Source organism: Seriola dumerili, unplaced genomic scaffold, assembly GCF_002260705.1.
Source record: "Seriola dumerili isolate Sdu_G_001 unplaced genomic scaffold, Sdu_1.0 BDQW01000191.1, whole genome shotgun sequence".
Lineage (NCBI taxonomy): Eukaryota > Metazoa > Chordata > Actinopteri > Carangiformes > Carangidae > Seriola > Seriola dumerili.
In genome coordinates, this window is record NW_019174446.1 from 9,645,935 (window position 1) to 9,667,783 (window position 21,849).

The window sequence follows — 21,849 nt, forward strand, 5'->3', positions numbered from 1 at the left end:
TTTGCACAACAAAGGAAACACTCTTCATGTGTTGCAACACAGCGCTCCACTGCACACCACTGAAAACAGAAACGGCTCCTCAACTGGAACTTGAACAAGAACAAATTGAGGATTGGTTTTATGTGACATAAAAATGAAATTGGATTCCCTACATTTTTCAGAGCCAGCCGTTGGTTTTTGCCTGTGAGGTCCTCATTTCCTTTCAAGCTTCTGATTATGTTTGTGACTGTGTGACTGTGCTGCCACTAACCCAGTGTTTTGTTGTTGTGTTTGTTTGTGCAGACAGGAAACCAGCACATATACCAGCCCGTTGGCAAAGCAGGTAATAGCCATGCATCTAACCTTCTATAAGTAAACAACTGCTATTGTTTTGTTCTTTCCTCTCTTTCTGTCTTAATCTCCTAACATACATAATTCACACATGTAGCCTTACATGTGTGTGTCCAGCTCTTATTCACTCTGTTTACAGACTCTGTATCTCCAGCCTTTCTGTCTGATGCACAGCAGATAGTGTGTCAGTGTCTTGTCTGCAGAGTTTACAGTCTGTTGCCACAATACGACAGATCAGATTGTGAACTCGGCAGCCTGTTGGCCTGCAAGTGAGCAAATCAACCACTGTTTATATGGACTCAATATGTTGTGTTAATATATCTGCCCTGCAGGCAGCTAGTGCAGAGGGAATAGAAAAACATTCAGCTGTAAATAGTTTTACAGTGGGGAGACTCTGCAGGATAATTTCCTTCTTTGTATGAGGAACTACATTTTTCCCTGTACTCAAAACCAATTTTTTCCCTAAGTTTTGATCATTGATTATAGATAAATCAAGCGAAAAATGTAAAATATTCTCTTTATTTATTAATTTATTCCTTTTTTTGAACTGTTGGTCAGACAAAACAAGACATTTGAAGATTGAGAACCGATTAATCAAAAAAAAAAGAAAAGAAAGAAAAAACGATAATGAAAATAATCTGTAGTTACAGCCCTAGACTGATGTTGATTTTATGATGTGAACTACCACTAAGAGTACAGACTGTAAAGTGAGAGCTGCTGTGGGATCGTACTCCAATCTGTCCAGAACGTGTATGAGACAATGAAGCTGCGAGGAAACATTATTTTCACCTTCTATATGTTGTTTCCTGCAGAGCATGCGGCTCCCCCAAAGAAACCCCCTCGACCTGGGGCTCAGAGCCAAGTGGGCAGTCTGGCCTGTCTAAATACTGGAGACAGTTACAACGATGGAGTCAAGGTACACACACACACACACACACACACACACACACACGCATGCACATGTGTAGATAGTGACAAAAAGATATGGAAACATATAGATACACTAAATCAAAAATGAAGCATATATGACTTTTAGGACTCAAAGTCAAAGCAAAAATACTTGCACACAACTATACGCAGACATGATAAAACCACACAGATATAAAGAAATAATGCAACATTTTCACACAGAGGCACACATTGCATGTTTTTTATGCTTAGCATTAATATTTTCCTTTATCTTCTTTTCCCTTGACTGCTCCCTCTCTCTCCCCTCCCTCTCCCTCCTCTTCCTCCTCTTCCTCCTGCACTCTGCCTTAATGTTGACCGTAGCCCTGGCGGGTAAGCAGCACACTGTCTGTGTGTGTTTACTGTGCGTCTTGTCTCCTAGTTGATCACACATCGACTCATTCGGTCCATCAGTCCAACAAATCAAATTCTGATAATATATAAAACAAATGTATGTCATTCCTTCAGTTGTTGTGTAGCCAGGTTTCTTGTTTCTATTGTCTTTTTCCTCTCCGAACTAACATCCATATCCAAATGGTTTTGCTTGTTTTCTTATATTAACAATATTTAACCCAATCAATTTATGATGAATCTGTCTTAAGATGCGACCCCTGCCTTGTCAGTTTTTGGATTTTCATAATTAAATTGTGTGACACTACCATCTAGTGGCCAGAATGGAGAATTACTTTAATAACGTCTGTGTCTAGACAGACTATTTAGTTATTTAAAGTCAAAGTCGTAGATCCACATAACCTACGTACATATTCATTCACTCAGTCATTCATCCCTTCAATTACCTGCTCATTAATCTACTCATTTACTTCTGTGATATAGTTTGTTATTTTTAAGGCCACAGTGCTCTGCAGCTGTGGCTTTTCCTCTCCACCTATTTCAAATATGTAAAAGTTAGGTTAGACAGTGCACGATTTACATCTCTGTAATCATGCAGGATTTGTACCAGCAGCTCTGGTAATAAACCTCAGGAAGCTCATCATTTCATCTGCATTATCTCAGCTTGTTTTTCTGTGTATTGTTGATCTCACCATCAGTCACCCCACGCAGCTCTTTAGTTCTTCATTCACTAACCCTGTCACTGATGTTTCTTTTCTCTCATGGCTCAAGCTGCAGCCCCAAGAGATAAGCCCACCCCCCACCGCCAATCTGGACCGCTCTAACGACAAGGTGTACGAGAACGTGACAGGATTGGTCAAAGCTGTGATCGAGATGTCAAGCAAGATTCAGCCAGCTCCTCCTGAGGAATATGTTCCCATGGTCAAGGTAACAGAAGCATTTAAAGTGTATTCTCCTTAGCAGGTTCCACTGAATCGTCACTGTGCCTCTTGGGTTTAAAACTTGAAAGTTTTACAAAGATCAAAGCAGTTCTGTTAATACAGTTTTATGTTGTCTTTCCTTGGCTACTCTCAAACCATGTTTTAATTTACTGACGTTGTTCAGCTCTTCAGACAACTGAATTCTGATACTCCTGCTTCCAGATGAATCATTTGTGAATCATCTGTTAACCAGACTCTGCAGATCTGGCCTTTTAACCTCACTAGATGTTGCTTTGAATTGTGGGGATTTAGTAATTGAATTCTCCTTGTTGGTCCTCTTGGCTTACGTACATGTTAGATATTATTTCATTGTATTTTTTTATGTCTTCACAGGAGCCTTTCACATGTTTTTATAAGCTTAAATGTATTTCCATGTGAATTAATGGTCATATTTTCTTTATATTACCTATAATTTTGTCCTGTTCTAAAAAAAATAATATTTATATATATATAATATTTTTTTGTGTGCTTGTTCCAGGATGTGGGTCTGGCATTGAGGACGTTACTTGCCACAGTGGATGAGACATTACCACAACTTCCAGCCAGTACACACAGAGAGGTATAAAAAATTGACTCTTTCTAACACAGAAATATACTCAACAATGTTGTACATATATTTATAATCCGTCCTAATCTTATAAAATTCACATTAACAGTTTATGCTGGTAAACTTCTTTGAGTCTGACTTGTGCTGGTTTGTTTTATCCCGTCAGCTTGATGCTTAATGCTCTGGTTTTCTTTAACAGATCGAAATGGCACAAAAGCTGTTGAACTCCGACTTGGCAGAGCTGATCGGGAAGATGAAGTTAGCCCAGCAGTATGTGATGACCAGGTAGGTACACACCAGCCACATCACAATATGCAAAGATTAGTTTTGTTTTAGTACCTTATATTTTACAAAATCATGTAACATCCGTGCGATGGATAGCCTCCTTTCATCTTATATTTCAGTCTTTTTATGTCTATTTATTGGATGCAGGTAATCACAAGACATGTTATTATTCCATTGAAGGACACCAGTTAAGTCAGCTTTAATAGTGTTTTGTTTTTGTTGTTGTTGTTTGTGAATTTGGTCTTCAAAATGAGATACAAAAAAATCAAGAAACAAAAAAAGCCGCTTGATGTTTTTAGCACGTTCATCTCTGCCAAAGTGATTTTTTGATGCCACCACTAGGAGGCGCCAGATTCCTACACATTGTGTCTTTAATATTGCACTACTCATCCACCCATTAGTAAAAATCTATTGTATAATTAATGTATTTGTTTATATTTTTGCTCTATCCCAGTCTCCAGCAGGACTATAAGAAACAGATGTTGACGGCGGCTCACGCTCTGGCAGTTGATGCCAAGAACCTGCTGGATGTCATCGATCAGTCCCGGCTCAAGATGATGGCCCAGTCCCGCCCACACTAGCCAGCTGAGCCGACCAACAGGAGCAGGTCCGCTATTTGAAAAACGGCACCGTGGCGGCTTCTGTTGGCAGAGAAGAATAAAAGACTCCTGGGTTAGTGACGTCAGTCGTGACTCCTGATATGTGAGAGCAGATGGAGGAAACAGTGGCTCTGTTCATTAGATGTTGAATCCTGCGTAAGCCGAGGTAGTAAATTCATCTGGGATTAAACTCTCCACCACTGTGACTTTCTTAATACAAGAACAGAGCAAAACTCTTCCTGAATCAGGGACTTGGCAGCTTCACTCTCTTTGGACTGGATTATAATGATGAGAGGAGGAAAGGAATATACTGGTGATTTTTAAACCGTGGGCCCGGATGAGCCGGATTCCTAAGGTCAGAGGTTTCAGAGGCTCAAAAACACCATCATGTGAGCGGTTGGATCTGGATTTGTTGATATCAGATAGATTAGTCTTTGTGGAATCTAACTTTTAAGCAAAGCCATCAGAACCTGATCAAACTGCATTTGATCTGCAACATATCTGCATGAAACTTCACAGTGGGAATGGACTTGGACATCAGCCAGCAGCCATGTCAGTGCGTTTGTTGACATCATGTGTTTTGACCCCTGGATGTGAGCTTCTTTCTCAGTTGAAATACCTCCACATCACTATGGGTGCTTGTCAATGGGCAGATCAAACCAGATGTTTTCTGTTGAGCTTTGGGCGTGTGCAGTTCTTTGGGTGGATGCTACAACAAGAAAACTCAAAGTAAAGACAGTCTCAGTTTGGTGCGGAGAAGCAGCCTCCCACCCTCCATCGCTCCTCCCTTTTCTGTCCTTCATCCCTTCCCCATCTTCCCTCCGTCTCACCAGCTTTTATTTATAGACTCAGAAATTGCAGAGGAGGAGACGGAGGGAGAGACGGGAAGAAAGGATTAAAACTTAAAGACAGCGCAGCGCCGGTCTACTGCCTGAAGAGAGAAGACACTATCCTCCTCTTTCCTCCCTATTTCACTCACTTTTCATTGTCACTGCTCCTCTCCCCCCCCGCAGTCTTCCTCAGCTCCTATCTGAGCAGGTTTTAAAGACTCCAAATGTGAAGAATCCAACTCTGTCTGGGTAAACACGGCAGATAGGAAACTCCCTAATCGCACTCAGTTTAGCCTACTCTTTTTTATCGGCTGGCTCCATGTTTTTTGTGTTGTGTTCAGCAGTCACAGTCTTCTTCCTCGATACTGAAACCTGTTTATAACTTGGAATACAAGCAGATATTCAATCCCAGCACTGACTCTGATGAGCAGAAATGAAAAAAAGCAGATGGTGGATTTTGATGATTCAGTCTGAGTGACTGGATACTTCCTATTCATCTACAGGACATCATGTCTCAAACTGGTCACTGAGTTTGACTTTAACTATTTCTGTGAGGACAGCGTCTCCTCTTCTGTTTTTCTCCTCACCTACAGTCCCAGTATAGTTCAGATGTTCCTCATCTAAGATGGTGTCACGCCTCTAGCAGCCCCTTAGCCACCGGTGTCACAAAGTGAATTTCCCAGAGAGATAGGTAACCCTCACAACTGGAACCTTTGTGCTTTGAGACTCCGTTTTTGTCGGGTGTAACACTTTACAAATGTCCCTCCTAACAACAGTCTCCAGGGAAACAAACACCCACACCCCCACACACACACACACACACACACACACACACACACACACACACACACGCAAATGTGGAGCCACATGACTGGAACTTGTCTTGCAGGCACAAAACACTGAACTGAAACTTCAGCAGATCACACATGTGTTTGTTAATACTGACCCCACACGGAGAATGACATACTGCTATATGAAATATACTGGTGACTGTACTAGTATAGCATGATATACTGGTATGGAGAAGAGCATATTTGCACAGCAAACAGCAATTTTTTAACCCTATTTTACCCAGATTTGATTTCCATGTTTAGCCAGCAATGAAACTGTCAAATACCTGGGTGTTATAGGGATAAAAAACATAAAACAAAAAAAACAAACAAACAAAAAACAATCTATTTTATCTCCTTGTTGTTGCGTAAATTTGCTCATGTTGGTATATTGTAAGCTATACTGGTGTGTATCACTGGTGAATTGTACAGAACTCGTACTAGTAAACACTGGTTTTTATTTTGTCTTCTGGGCTAAATCAGCCATCTTGTCAAATAGGAGGAAAAAAACAATGAAATAAAATAATGATGAAATGGAAATCAGCCTGTCCACATTCTTATCTATGATTTACTTAAAAAAAAAAACATTTTCATATGTTTATTTGTTTATTTTTATTATTATTTGTATATGTTTATATATGTATATGTTCAAATTCTTACAGATTTTTCTGAAAAATAATTTATTCATTTATTTATTTTTTCTTTGAGCCCAAAATTTGACTTTCATAATACTTATTGCTCCCAGGATTGTAGTGTCATCAGCTGTTGGGTTTATGAGATGAACAGAGACCACTAAACACAGGATATTGAAGATAGTGACAAATATAAAGGCATGTATAGGCAAGCCATACTGCTGTTTATATTACAACACATTTATATCCTTTAAAGGGATTTTAGGCTGTAGTTTGGAAAGATCAAGAATATTCAAGCTTAGTACAGAAGTATTCAGCTCAGTATTCAAGTCCCTAAAGTTTCAAAGCTAAGTGCTAAAACAATGATGAAAAGCCTGAACTTAGTGAGTCTCACAGGTAATAAAAACAATATTGAGTGCAGATTTTTTTAGGTTAACATTTAGTTTTTCATTTAGGTTATTGTCAACATTTTAAATGTCATACGTGTATATACAGCAGGTTTAATAAGAATAGAATTATTAATTGAATTAGAAAGCTACACAGTTTTTACATGATACGATATATTACATATGAGGGACTGTATAGCTGTAACTGGCCTCAGCAGGACAGCAGCAGTAAAGCACCTACAGTTAGAAACAGAAGTGTCATGTGTACGTGAATGGACTCGGCTCCACTGAAGTTACACAAGTCGAAGGTGTTGCAGCAGTTGACTTTGTTTCCATTTCCGTCCGAGTCAACGGAGGCAGACGAAGCAGCTCCTTCGCATGTGGCCCTGCTGGCACACTGTTTCACTATGGCTGTTACAGAGCCTGAACAACACACACACACACACACACATACACACACAGACACACAGCAGCAGGATGGTGGAGTCAGTTCTTTTTCAGTGAAATGCTATTTAAGCACATTGCTGGAGGCTGCACAGTTTTAGCTGAATGGAGAACTGGGCTTATTGGACATAAAGGACCAAAGCTTAAATTAATATTACATTAATAATAAAAGATAAAGACTCTCCAGTAAAACAATCAGACCTGTTACTTACTGTCTAAACGAACTTTAGAGAAACATTTAGACTCAATAAGACATTTTTATATCACAACTGTATCCTGAAAAACTGCCGGTCTGTATGGTCTCGTATAGAGATCAGAATCTGTGTCGTCACTGTTACCTAATGTGTCCACAACCGTCATGCATGTGTCCAGCGGCGTCTGACATTCCTGAGTGTTCCTGTTGCATTCTTCATTTGTAGCAGAGGAACTGCACACATAGCACTCCAGTGACAAAACTACAGATGTGAGGAGCAAGGCAGAAACAGACATGGAGATTAAAAAAACAGAGATGGATTAAAAAATAAAAGAAGAGCCAGGGCATGAATTAAAGAAGATTTTTTTTAAAGAGTCCATAACATACATAAAATCCATTGATAGAAGTCCCTTTGAAAACAAATGGGTCATATCAAAAGGCCTAGCAAAACAATATTGTGACTGATGGGTCACAAAGAGGAGTACATCTTCATTTATCCACTCATTTCTATCATTTTAGCTCATGACATTTTGTTGCATTCAGTCTTTATTAACAGTAATACCTTTGACATTTTATGGGTAGTTCATGTGGTGAGAGTGTGAGAAACGTATTCTAAGGTACAGTAAGCTCGTATGTTTGGGTGACAGCTGTACTGAAGTAGGTGCTACTCCTTATAGATGCAAATGTTGTCAACGTCTGCTCAAGAAAATTATCATCAAAAATCACAAGAACTGGGGACTGGGAATCGTGTTCCTTTTCTAACAATGTAAGAATTCAGGTTCAAAATCAGGCTCCTGATCGTCTGCTCCTGTGTTAACGTCATCAAAACCCAAAAGATATTTACATATTTCAGTCCGACTACAGAGGGAGACAAACTTTTGTAACACACCATAAATTTACATAAAAAAAGAAATCTCTTAAAATAAAAAGACAGCTACTCCCAAAGACGGTATTGTCAAAACCTGTCAGGCTTGCTTGTTTAATTAAACAGATTATGTTGCATACTGTTCCTCCCATTCAGTTTATTGTTCTGCTGTCTTACATCATCAGGCTGATGCATCACAGTAAACACACTAATATGTATATACAATATATGCACCATACTGGGATGAATCCCACAAATAACTGCAGAATTTACAATAACAATCTCCTACATTTGTTCTGATGAGAGTGATCCAAGAACAAAACAACCCAAAGGCAAAATTTACACAGACAAGGTTTGAATCAAAACATATTATTCATATTTCTGAAGTGCATAAAATAGACTTCAATGTTAGTAGCACATTGCCAGTATTAGTGTATTAACCTGCCTCAAACAAATGGTAAGGTCACTGGAGGACTTAAAATAGGCCCAAACCAATGACACAAGTTAATTATTAGTCAAGATAAAGAAAGCAGTACTTTATCACAGCACAAAATATGCACTGATACACTGATGAGAAAAACCCCTTGTTTTTTTTTTTTGTTCATTATTTAATTATTTTGGATAAATCTATCATAATCTGTTGCTGTTGTTGAATCTGTTTCATTCTGTGCATTGAACAACAAACAGCATGTGATATAAAAAGGTTGTAAATTTGTTCAGTTCTCAGTTTCAGCAACAGGCCTGAAACTGACCACCAGATTAATTAACTTTTAATTATTTCGAGTTTTACTAAACCATTATCAAATTAATATACATGATTCTGAGGCGTATATTTAATCACAAGCAGAGCAGACTTTGTCTGGAGCAGTGATTGTAAATGATTTTTATCTCTCAAGTTTCACTAGACTGATGAGTTTTTTTTTAGCAAACCACAGAATAACACACTTCCTATAAGATTTACAGACACATTACTGCCTCTGAAGCTAAGCCTACTCAAGTCCTACTAAAAGCATCTGACCCTTTGACCTTCAGTGTTGAGCTAAAGTCTAAAGTGTGAGGTTCACTTCCATACCTGGAGAGAAGAGGAGGGAGAGGAGCACGAGGCTGAAGAGCATCTTCATGACAGGTGTTAATGTCTACTGAGTGTCTGTCGACTGAACCGCCGCTGTCCGCAGTCAAACCCGGTGTGCCCTGCTCTGTGTGTGTGTGTGTGTGTGTGTGTGTGTGTGTGTGTGTGGTTTCTATTGTTTGTTTTTACAGAAGCACTTGATCACAGCAGTTCCACCCACATCGTCCACCATCTTGGCACAAAACTGAAAGCATCTCATTCCACATTACTCAATCTTGCTTTGGTTTCACAGATACTTTCCCGTTATTTATCTACTGTCAGTCACAGTCACAATGTGGCTTTTTGAGTTAAAGCATCTGTCACCTGAAACACAGTCTGTGTCTGTGCAGGCTGAGGCACAAAATATTATGTCATGACTGTGTCAGCTCAACCTGTGCAGCAGGAGTAGTTGGCTTTATTTTCTTTAGTCAAGAGGCAACTCCCATTTCTATCTCACAACAGCCTCTGAATAGGTGAAGCAGGAGAACTACTAACAGGATTCAACAAAGCATAGACATTAAAATTGACCCTTGCAGCCCATTAGCCAATGACACAAATCATAAGCTGAGGTGTCTGATATAGTCAGTGAAGGTGTAATTACTTTAAAATAAATTCCCACGACCGTCCTCTGACTCTTAAAAACACTGCATGACTATTATGACTAAATTTATTTTAAAAGAAAAAAGTCTGACAGTGATCACTTCATCTTCATATCTGTCATATCACATGTATCCAGTGTCAACAGAGGAATGCACCACCACACACCCAGTACACACCTAGCACACATTCCCGTACAAGGCACGTTTTTAAAGCGCACAGCGTCAATTAACTTTCATCCCCTGAGGCCAAAGCTAAATCTTAAAGGAACGCAGTGAGGGAATTTTATTTATTATATTTATAAAGACAACAAAAACAAACTCACACACACACAAAGTAAGCAATGCAAGAAACTTCCTCCACAGAAACCAATCAAGCAAATGCCATGAATACCAGCCTGCTGTCTGTGCTGAAGTCTCTTGATTGCACATGTTGATACATACTCACTCCACAATCCATACATTGTTTAGCTCAGATTTACATGAACCGTAAAGCCGGTTACATTTTTATTTTTTCAATATTATTAAAAAAAACATTTACAAGCAGGGTACATTGTCAAAGCAATGACAAATAAAATAATGAAAAATAAATGATTAGATTTTTGTAAATTCAAGTTCATTCAGCAAAGAAGTAGAATTTAGCAGAATTGAGATAAGTGTAGCACAAGCGCAATAATAAAAAAAGTAAACAAAATCTGGGTAGTGCATTTGCAGCGGCATTGCTGCCTATAGATAGCCTGTAGATAAATGGTTCTCATACTATGTGATGCATTTGTGTGCTGAGTGAAAGGGAAAAGACGGTTTCTTCAATTAAGCAACTATATTGCATCTTTTAAGTCAAAGTGCATTGTGGGGATTTCATAAACACAGGCAGAATTTGTAGTAAGTGCAGTAACTTGTGGTCTCTCACAGTACGTTAACAGTCTTTTTTAAAATAACTTACAGTACAATGACAGTGGGAATAACTCAGAATAATAACATCAAGAATTTTGGGTTCATGAGACTTACATTAGATCTATACATCTGGTAGTGTGTACACTCTGGTGTGTTGGATTTCAACTACAACCTCAGCACCTTGACGTTAATACGGCTTCAGGATGTGACGAGGGACTTAATGTGCAACATCAACTACCAGAGATAAAAAATACAATAGATATTCAAGTGCTTCACTTTGCTGGTCTGATCTTCTAATTGCTGTCTGGCACCATGAGGCTTATCTGCCACCCTGCAGGTCCATCATTACAAACGTGTCACGATACAACGTTCAAACCACAGAGTATTATTTTAAATTTCAGTCAGGACAACAAAGTTTACAAAGGGCCTAAATACTGTATGTAACGCTGAGCTCGTTGTGCAGAATAATTTTTATTTGATGTAATGGTGCAACCATAAAATGATGTTATCTTGACTTTGAATATTTCAGTCTGTATAGAGAGCATGAGTAAGAGTACAGCTTCATGTAGCGTGAGTGAAATGCTTTTTTTTCATTGGACATTTTATGCCATTATTAGAGGCTGTCCAAGCTTCAGTGAGACGCTGGAACAAACATACAGAATATACTGAATGTTTATAAATCTATACAAAGAATATTTAAAATACAAGTTTTTTTGGTTTATTTTTTTTGTATATTTTTACTTTGCAGCTTCTTAAAGTGAATTTTAAAGGGAGATTCATAATTCAGGCTTTTACAAAAAACAGTTGAGTCAGTCATAAAGTTCAAGACAAGTAAGAGAAGATGGGTGTGGATTAATGGTGATCAAACGATACTTGCAGTTGAAAGTTCAATCTTTTACAATGTACCAGGAAATGTGTGCATGAGGAGCAGAATCAAGCAAATGCTGAAATCCAGAAAGACAATCCAGGGTAACGTGCAGCAGGGAGGGATCTGTAGGTGAATGAATTAGTGTAATTCACTGCCGCTGTAAAGGGGATTCATCAATGCCAAGCAGAAAGCAGCAGCACCGTTGAGTGTACAGCAGGACAGGTCGGATCAGATCAGACGTGGCCGAGTGTCCTGCCCTCGTCTCTGTTTCACATCTTCAAGGCTGATTAGTGCCTCTGTTTGTCAAAGATTAGTTTTTATGTTTTTGTACATTCGTTTCCGAAAACAATTCATTTGTCCTCTCCTCACTGAGTCTTTATTTTCTTGCTGTGGGTCCCAGAGTCTCGTCTTCTGGCCTTGGGTGCGTAACACCTGGTGAAGATATGAGGGTGAAAGCAGGATGGTATTGTTGTTATATCTTGACAACTTTAAGCACACGCACATAATTGACAGGTATTTAAGCCATTTATTTACTGGTAAGAGAGGTTTCCCTGGTAAAATCACACAAAATACCACTGATTGCAGCGAGTGAGTGTTTACACAGTCTACCTTCGCTGGTAGAGGTAGAGGAGGAAAAGGAGCTCATCTCTGAAGCAGGAGAGTTGATGAGAGGAGGAGAACGATCCAGAGGAGGAGAAAAAGGAGGCACAGGAGCACAGATCTGAGATCAGTGTGTTCACTCCCTGGTGGTTGGAGGTGAGGAAGGAGGATTAAATTAAAATGGTTCTTTTATCTGACAGAAAACAAATGAAGTCAAATTCACTGTAGAATACAGGGGAATTAAAACTTTGCAAACCGGGACAATTTAACTGTAAAGTAAAAAGTACTGCGTGCCGATGAGTATATGACGGATACAAAGGCGCCAGAAAAGTGGTTGTACTCACTCTGTACATCAACACTGTCCCCTGCAGGTGGCTCACAGACTTCAACTGATCCAGAACAAGGGGTGGAGGAAAAACAAGACAGAGCCAGAAGAAAAACAAGACAAGAGAGGATACAGTTCACTCAGCACGATCATCGGATAATTTGGTAACTACTACTCTTATAAAGGCTGGGTGTTGATGTCTCTGGTGGAGTTGCAGAACAGACCTTGTAATTAATGAAGAGCTGTGGGGCCATAGAAAGGAAGCCAAAGGCGTACACCCCTGAGAGGAGAGTAAGACTGTCAATAAGGCACATTAGTAGCATGAATATAAAAGTAAAAGTATCAGCTTGATTTTAGAAAAACTGACAAGAATTCAATGATGTTAACAAATTAACTAATGAATCATATACATGAGGCTGTTTCCACTGGTACAAACGATGTCATGGTGATGGATATAAGTCGACTCACCAGTCACCAGGCTGTTGATCAACCAGGAATAGTAACTGTCATCATAATACAATTTAATGTTAATTTAATAATCAGAAGAGGATACTGAGTATATTTACTAGTTTTAAATAAACATGTAGTAGTCAGAGTATGCAGTGACAAATAAAACCAAAAACAGTTGGTGGAGAGAAACCGAGTTTGTACTGAAATGTCCAGACGGACTGCAGACATGGGACATTTGGTGGCACTGCAATAAGACAGTATTGAAATGATGTGGAAAAGCAGAGAGTTGAATAATGGTGATCAGCTCACCTCTTTTGGCGTAAGTAGGCCAGTGAGAAAATAGCTCCGCTGATACACAAAGGATAGACCAAGTAGGACAAGTATCTGGACGCCTGGAGTGAAAACCACAGACAAAACACTGACATTAAAGACAGAGACATAAAATCAGACAAGAGAGAAACATACTCATACCTGTGTATCATAGTCCACTGTCTTCCTCTCTTCTTCATCCATCTTATTTACCTACACAGTAAGAGAGGAGGCAGTCTTAGGGTTAGAAATAAATGGATTGATTATCTGCATCAGAGCTGGAGAAGAAAAGTTGAGCCGCTAAATTAATCAATAACGTTAAAAGAAAGTAGAAGAAGCAACACAATGCTGTCTCAACACATATTTCTATACAAATTAAATTAAATTATGTCACTCTGCACAAATCCTGCATTTAAACACAAATAGGTGACTGCACTAAACTCACATGGAGCTTGGAGCTTTTCCACTGCCACTGGATCTTAAACACTTTAAACACCTTCCACACCTGCAGGGACGACAGTTTTAGTGGGTTAAAACTGTCTGTTTTGATCTTCATTGTTGGAGGAGACCGATCATGATAAAAAATACCTCCACACATGCTCCCAGTCCGACGGGGAGCAGCACCAGCAGACTGGTCTCCTCTAGCAGATGGAGGAAAATTAGCAAAGTGCTGAGACTACGCCACAGAACTGCAAACAGAAAGGGGGAGAGACAGAAGGAGCATTAAGAGCCTAACTGGTTATCAACATCATCCAGGCATCGTCTTACTGTGATAGATCCTTTACAGCAAAGCTATAAATCAGTGTTGCTCATTATTGTTGGTAAGCCCTCACACATCATCTCAAAATGCTGCCTGGGTAGCAAAGCCTTTAGTGTTGCAAACCTATTTAAAAATGATGATTTTCTTACCTGACTTCCTGGACATTCCCGCCATGCTCTTCTTTTTCCTCCATGAGCTGATGTCATTTTTAAGAGCCAAGAATTCACAGATGAGCTGCAGAGGAACACAAACACAGTGAAACAACCGGTAATTTTACAATACTTCACCTGAGTTACCATGTTCCCTCGCGAAACTCTGTGCTGTGATTTATGAAATAATTCACAATATATGAGACTATGCGTCATGTGGCTTCTAATATGTACAGTATGGTGTTTTATGAGGTGTTGTATGGTCTTACCTGCAGAGCCGTGATGAGTGCAGTCAGCACTAACAGGTAGAGGTTGGATCCCATCAGAGTTTCTTTAATTTCATCAATGTTTTCCTCTGTGAAACCTTAACAACACAAAGAAGCAGCATCAGAGGATTCAGTTAACTTTCTCAATTATGTGACATGAAAAGCAACACGCCTATATTTAAAAATATCATAATATATACATACGTATATATCATATGATATATAATTCATATAAAATACATGTATTTAAATGAAGAAAATTGAACAGAAATGTGCAGTTTTACAAGTATTTACATTTTATCCAGGTCACAAAACTGTAACAGACTGTAAAAAATGACTCTTCAAACGTAATAAAGTTCTATTACGATGAAGACTAAATAACCATGAACCTAATTAATATTTTTTAAAACCATAGTTCACCAAATCATCATAATACAAAATATCTGTTGTCGTATTAGCTCACCAAACTGTCGTAGGGAATAAACCACATCCTGTAGATGGACCCAGAACCTGAATCTCCTTAAAGAGATTCCCTCATAGGACACAGTCAGAGGGAGCTGAACAGTGCTGCTGCCGATCTCCTGTTGATGGATGGATGGATGGATAAATATACAATCATGTTAGTGTTATTCCAAAACACAGCAATCAATAGAAGATAGTTTACTCTGTGTCTGTTAAACATCGCTTCCTACCACAAGGTCTCTGACTCTGACACTGAGTTCATTAACCAGCAGCAGAGGAAGGTAGATCATCTGTCGGCCTTCCTGAGACCTACAGGGGGAGTCGGGAATAAAGTTTCACTCAAACACAAACGTTGGCTCGGGGCACACTCCTTATTTACAGATTTGCGAGGAGTGTAAATATCATAAACAAATATACACGTGCATGCATTTAAATGACCTACAAAGCGACACCTCTAAGGTAGTAACTGAGAGATCAGACGGGTTTTCTTTAGTTTATATCATCATAGTTTTCCTAATGACTAATAAACAGTCAGCCCTCCAACTCAAACGTGTATTTCTACAGAGTTGCAATAATCTGGTGTTGCTGCAGCATATTTTCTCAAGTGTGTAATTTGTGAAAAATAAAGTGATGTATGCCAGCGGTTGCTAACTTGGGGGTTGGGACCCCTGCAAGTCTTCACAAGGTAAACACAAGGTAAATAAACAAAATTTATTGACTTTGTTAGCTTTTCTTTTTCTTGTGAAATTACTTGATCATTTTACCTCCCGAGGACAGTAAAATTGATTCAAATAAATTCATCTGAGAAGGACACAAATAGATATTGCATATTGGTGTATAAAGGGTATATGGTACAGGGTATACAGATAAAACAAATGCTTTAAAAGTGGGCTATTCATAAGTTTTCTCTGCAGCAGAACATGGTGTCTTGCTGGGAACAGATGGTCCTGATTGTCACTTGACAAGAGTCACTCCATGGTTGTCTTTATAATACAAGAGGTTATAAAACGCCCTGCAATCAGCGCTATGTCTTCAGATTGGATTGGAGGCTACAGTGAGTCGCTATTGGAAAGTGACCACACGGGCTAGCTGGTTAGCGTGCTAACTTCAGTAGAAGAAAAGACGTGATAAAGACAGGAGTTAACATTGTCGTTGTTTTCCATGGCTGGAGACAGCTCTTGGCGAGTAAAGGAATGAAGTTTGATGTTTCTCCTAAACTGCTAAGTAAAAAGCTGTTAATGCTAACGTTGGCTATGTAGCAATAGCAAAAGTTACAAATAGCTCCTTCCTTTCTCCTTGACTGAAAGTTTTACTCACAACAAATGAATATTGAGAAGGTTGGCATCTCCAAATGCTTCTCCTGTTATTATTAATTTTATATACAATTTCATATTACAAAAGACCCCTGGTTACACATTTAAGTCGGATTCTGAGATAATGTCTGAATCTCCTTGATTCTCTTACAAACAGGCAATAAAATACTTTTGACCCTAAGGAGTCCAGCACTGGACTCTCATGGCAAGCAGCAGTGATAAAGCAGGAGTCAGCAGCATTTTGCCTGATCACCTGGCTTTGACCTCCAAAGCTTCCTGAGGACACTTACACTCTCATGTAGCGCCGCACGTCACTGGGAAGCCCCGCCTTGTTGAAGGTGAAGTCCTCGGACATCATGGTGACTGACAGGTGAGGTCTCCAGTGGGATACAGGATTCTCCGATCTGGGGCTGGATCTCTGATGGAGCCACAAAAATATCTTCAATTGCAGCAAGGCTCCATGTCTGACTGAATGTAGTGTAGAGTTCATATGGCAGGTTGAAATGTGATACCACTTTGACAGAAGCTGAATCGCATTTTACCTTCTGCGTGTCTCTCTGCCCCTGCGTGTGTGTGGGAGTGATGTGGGTGGTGAGCTGAGCTGCATAGTGAACTTCTCTGCTGTCCTCCAGGGGTGAAACACCAGCCTTGTGAATGTAAACGACTGCATACAGAGTGCCATTAGCCCGAGTCTCCTCTGGCAGAGAGACATTCACCTGCCTATGGAGAGAGAGACAGATTTAGGGAGGAAAGTAGAAAGAGACAAGTAAAAAACAGTCTGAAGGAGAAAGTTTTGTTCTTATTCCATTCCATGATTTAAATTTGTGTGTTTCTATGTTTGTATTTTGTACATTTTTACATCTTCTTGCTAAATGATACACATATAACAAAGGTCTCCGTCTTCTGTGTTGCAACTGTGACAGTAAAAGGAAAAGCTTCCAATTTCCTATTATTTATTTTATGTATAACTAATGTGGGATGGTGATTACATGGTTGTAATGTTAATATGTCACACCCACCTTTCAAATGTGGAGTGTGGGTCAAATGGGTCTATTTTTACAGCGAGGTTGAGCTGGCTGTTGTCTGGCAGGAGGCAGGTGAAGACACTCAGCTGGGTAAAAGACAAGAGAGTGAAAGTCAGTCGATTTTTCCAAAGCAGTGAGACCACGGTGAACAACAGAAAAACTTGGATCATCTCCAAAGTATTCGTTCAAGGTAATGTTTATTTTACGGGCTGAAATTCAATTCATCTTCAGGAGAAGAATGGATCACAGATTTTTGTTATTACAGTGCAGCATCTAAGCAGCTAAGGTTTATAAAGCTGGGGACAAAGCTTCATCCTGCAGAGAGAATCTGAGAGGATTTACTCCATCAAACAAATCACCATCATCTGAATAGGTTAAAAAAAAAACTCCAGTATACACACATATAAATAGTGACAGCTTGTAGACTGTAGTGTATAATGGCAAAATATGACCTTGTGACAGTTCAAGCCAAGCTACAATCAATTATCTTATTCACTGCCATCCAAGTTCCCACCTGATCTGTCAAAGGTTTGGTGCTAAGCAGTACTGCCTGGCTAATAACATGATGAAAAGGCAGAGGCGTCTTGAAATGGATCTTGATGTGTCCCCTGAGGTTTAGGAAATAAGAAAAAAAAAAGGCCTGTGCTAACCTGCAGTCTGGGTCTTGCTGTCAGGTAGGAGGTGATGCAGTGTTCTCCTCTGCCTCCATCGCAGGGTTTGGTGTTGATGAAGCCGTACAGCAGCCAGGCGGTGTGGAGCATGTACACCACGAACACACCAAGCAGCAGCTTAGCAATGGAGCTCCTCTTTCCGCCGCTGTCCGTGGGTTTGGAACACGATGGGAACATGGTAGCTTTTGATACAGGATTTCAACGACAAAGTAATAACATGAAACGTGGTCGAGTTTGAGGACGGAAATGTTCATAGACGTCATCACAATAAAATCCCCAGGCTTCCTCCCTACCACAGCATCTTCCCGGTTATCTGCACCGGAAAAGGGGAGGGGGGGGGGGACTTTTATTTTGGTAAAAATGTATGTAATCTGGCACTAATTCTGCAGAGAAAAGAGAGTCAATGTTCTGGGATAGTTGTGTTGCGTTTATACGCAGTTGCTGATTTCCAAAGGAATTTCATTCAAATAACTGCTCTAGGCCAATTGAAATAAAACTTGCAGAAAATAGCTAATGGAATAAGTAAAATAGAATAAAATAAAATGTAGACTTTATGTTTGGCCTCTGTCTATGGAAGCCGCAGGGTGGCAGCTTCCATTGAGGACATGCAGATATGAAATTCTGTTCATTATTGGGTTTTTGTTTGTTTGTTTGTTTTTTTAGTAAAAGGGGTTTACTCCAGTGATTACATACTACACACATATCCGGTTGTACATGTTTAGCTTTTTTTTAGATTAATAAGATTAATATTACATACTATATTTAACTTTGTATAGGTGGAAAAAAAGGCATTCGGATTATTAGTAAAATAAAATGAATTTAATATTTTCTAATGTAGGCCTAACCTGAATATATGCTAACTCAGAATGTCCAAAAGAAAAAAAAACTAATGGTTTGAATATTAAGACATTGCTGCTCTTTTATAATTGTAGGAAACATACTTGCAAACAAGTCATTGAAAAATAAAAAATACAAGTGTACAAAAATGAAATAAAAAATTTGAAAAATATTAAATATAACACATGATGTATACGCGCGCGTGCGTCACAAATAGAAGCGTAATGACGCCCGAACCGAGGGTATATAAAGGCTGCTCATCCATTAGATCTTTCCCTTTGCACCTGGACTTGAACACGAGTTGACCTGTTGCAAACCAAAGCTGTGGGAAAGCGAACTTTTGGAGAAGTGAATTTCTGGAAAGAAACCACTGGAAAACTACTACTGGATCTTGTTGGAGAGGAAAACTACTACATCACTGAACTACTGTGGAAAAAAGAGGACTCAATATGGCCCAGAGCAGACCACTGGTCCTGGAGGAACACCTGCTGAGAGGAGTCGCCCATCAGGTGGACAACGACCATGCAGGTAGGACAACTTTTAAGTTTATTTTATATTATTGAAATCGTTTTTCTATGACTGATTCACTGATTCATCTCCCTAAAATCATTAAAAGGTCTGTCGGTGTATAAATCAGTGTTACTTACTAATTTAGGGTTGGAAAGTTGACACTTTTGTCATTAGGCCTATTGGAAAAACAGATTTGGTGAAAACAGACAGATTCTCCGTGTAAAATGATTGTTTGATGGAGATAATTTCTTAAATATTCCGGGAAATGTGTGGAATTCATTAACAACTAGTGTAGTGATTTAGAGACAGTGTTGTTTTGGTTTGAGGGCACCAAATTGTCCAAATATAGCATCGAAATTACTGAAAAAAGATGGCGACTGGCCCAAATTTCATAAAATGCCAAAAATCTGCTTTTCTTGTGCACCATGGAAACGATGGAACTTTTAGCTCCGAACGTCAGGACAACGACGTACAAGACGTACAGGTGTAAACACAGCAGCGCCTGCTGTTGTCTGAGTTTGTTTTGATTCTTGAAGCTTGACTTATTATATCCGGAGTTGATAACAAGTTATTTTGAACTTTAATGTTCAAGGTTTGTCACATTATATAAATTAATTTTCAGGTTCTCTGAAACAAAATATCAACACGGTTGATATTGTTTATATTAACAAGGAGATAGGAAGGAAAAAGATTTTCTGTGTAACTGGATTGCATGTGAACTTCGATTCTGGCAGTTGCATTCTCCACCGTCACTTAGCTCCCATCCCATTTTTTTATTTCCCTTGTTGTCCCATTTTTATGTTTCTTGCATTTTGATCTAGTTTAGTTTTTGGGCATGGCTTTGCCGGTCTTGACCGTAATCCAGATTGAAAACAGGGCGAAAGCACGGTGCACTGTGCGAAGAGAGCTTCTCCTTTCCTACACTTCACTGTCTTAGCTAGTAATGAATTATCAGTTGTTGAGGGACACCTTATGATACAAATAAATAGATAATTGAAATTATTATTGTTATTGTAGTTTTGCGGTCTAGTCTGTGCTCAGGCCATAACAGAGCTCATAACATGCATAACCTGCCATTTTCCCATAATTATTTCATATTTCATGCCTGTGCTCACAAGAATGGTGTTCCCAGCATTTGCTCTGATATTGAATGTCATGTTATACTTCTCTTAGATTCAACTAAGGCTAAACCATTGTTACTTTTATTCAAAATAATAATAGAATTGTACAGTATTGGATGTTAATGTTAAGATGGGATCACATCTTGACTGTTTGTGGCTTCATGTAGAACAGTTGTAGTTAGCGTATGGTGACATGATATTTTATCTAACTTTAGCTTTGATTACTGCTTATTTAGTCCTAAATGTTTATGTGAGAAATACTGTCATTTGAAATCAGGTATTTCAGCTTCTTTCACTTTTTCATTTCAGATGGTGTGCCCTACATCGTTGGACATCCTGCTGAAGATGACCTCCCTGAAGTTTTCAGGATTGTGGATGACGCCGAAGATGGTGAACTCCCAAGCTACGTGTCATCAGGCGAGGAGGATAGTGAGCTGGAGGAAGGTCAGATCTTTGAGGATGAGGAGGACTGGTCTGAAGACAGCATGGATTCCGGGTATGGTACCATGACTGAGGATGAAGACGACCTTGAAGATGATGATGACGACAGACCTCACCCCCCTCCGGTACAACAGCTCCCACCCGGAAACGTGTGGCAGGATTGGCGACAGGCGTATCCTCCTGTTCCTGCTGGCGCTCCTCTCTCTGCTCCTATTGGTGTTCCTGCTCATGTTCCTGATGCTGCTCCCGTTTGTGGTCCTGCTGCTGCCCCTCATCAGCTGACTGTGTGGCACCCCCAGGTACCTGTCCAGCCCCCGAAGCTTCTGTGGTTTCCTGAGCAGCAAGTGGAAGAACCTGAAGGTCCTCTCTCGGTCTCTCCAAGGCTAGAAGAGTCTGGTCCCTCAATCTCAGGCCTGAGCTCCTTCATCAAGAGGATCAGGGAGGAGTGCGACGCACTGCAGGTAAGTCCCAAGAGGCCAAGGAGAGATGAAGAGGAAAACCCTGACGCTCAGCAGCTCATGGACTGGCAGCCACAGGTACCTGTTCGACCTCCGAAGCTTCTGTGGCTTCCCGACCAGTGAAGGGAACAACCTGAAGGAGGTCTCCTCTCTGTCTCCCATGGGTTGGAAGAGCCTTTTCCCTCAACCTCAGGCCTTGGAGTTTTCACAGGAAGGAGACACTGGCACCATCCTCCTGGAAACCCATCATGGGCTGAAGACAGTGACTCTGATTGGAGTCTGACCACCCTGTCTACTGCAGGTTTGGAAAACTGCAAAAACTTTCTATTTGGCAGAGATGGGGATGCCCCAGGTAACCTTTCTATCAAGGTAGGTAGTGCCCTAGGTAGTGTTTTGCACCAGGGCCCACTTGTATCTGGTTGCTGGATCATCTCTTTGAAATCTTGAGGGCTGGCCTTTGCATCTG

At 39.8% G+C, this 21,849-nt stretch overlaps 3 protein-coding genes across 6 annotated transcripts in view; 1 reads left to right on the forward strand and 2 right to left on the reverse strand.

Moving 5' to 3' along the window:
- The window catches only part of ptk2 (protein tyrosine kinase 2), a 42,994-nt gene extending 36,760 nt beyond the window's left edge, over window positions 1-6,234 (forward strand). For 2 of the 3 annotated variants that reach the window (XM_022753455.1, XM_022753454.1), the window contains 7 exons: window positions 283-322; window positions 1,143-1,246; window positions 1,603-1,611; window positions 2,401-2,556; window positions 3,088-3,168; window positions 3,356-3,441; window positions 3,896-6,234. In XM_022753455.1, the coding sequence (XP_022609176.1) occupies window positions 283-322; window positions 1,143-1,246; window positions 1,603-1,611; window positions 2,401-2,556; window positions 3,088-3,168; window positions 3,356-3,441; window positions 3,896-4,022 (603 nt within the window). In that variant the 3' untranslated portion in view covers window positions 4,023-6,234. The remainder of the gene's footprint in view (window positions 1-282; window positions 323-1,142; window positions 1,247-1,602; window positions 1,612-2,400; window positions 2,557-3,087; window positions 3,169-3,355; window positions 3,442-3,895) is intronic. The other variant, XM_022753456.1, reaches the window with a different exon arrangement.
- Window positions 6,235-6,356: 122 nt separating this feature from the next.
- Window positions 6,357-9,409, reverse strand: LOC111227827 (prostate stem cell antigen-like). The gene is made up of 3 exons (XM_022753549.1): window positions 9,293-9,409; window positions 7,501-7,617; window positions 6,357-7,141 (listed from the first exon to the last, which is right to left on the reverse strand). The coding sequence occupies exons 1-3, from the start codon at window positions 9,339-9,341 to the stop codon at window positions 6,930-6,932; spliced, it is 378 nt and encodes a 125-aa protein (XP_022609270.1). The 5' UTR covers window positions 9,342-9,409; the 3' UTR covers window positions 6,357-6,929.
- An 844-nt stretch (window positions 9,410-10,253) lies between these two features.
- On the reverse strand, window positions 10,254-18,260 carry LOC111227747 (cleft lip and palate transmembrane protein 1-like protein). Of its 2 annotated transcripts, XM_022753438.1 has the most exons (17): window positions 17,996-18,260; window positions 17,340-17,431; window positions 16,863-17,040; window positions 16,611-16,738; window positions 15,238-15,316; window positions 15,009-15,126; window positions 14,549-14,643; window positions 14,280-14,364; window positions 13,959-14,059; window positions 13,816-13,875; window positions 13,533-13,583; window positions 13,371-13,453; window positions 13,080-13,114; window positions 12,836-12,891; window positions 12,631-12,675; window positions 12,296-12,429; window positions 10,254-12,118 (listed from the first exon to the last, which is right to left on the reverse strand). In XM_022753438.1, exons 1-17 carry the CDS (start codon window positions 18,191-18,193, stop codon window positions 12,052-12,054), a joined length of 1,605 nt encoding a protein of 534 aa, XP_022609159.1. In that variant the 5' UTR covers window positions 18,194-18,260; the 3' UTR covers window positions 10,254-12,051. The 2 variants fall into 2 exon arrangements, 1 of the variants encoding a protein (XP_022609159.1); XR_002665354.1 differs by lacking the exons at window positions 10,254-12,118; window positions 13,080-13,114 and having other exon boundaries at window positions 12,418-12,429.
- Between the last annotated feature and the right edge of the window lie 3,589 nt (window positions 18,261-21,849).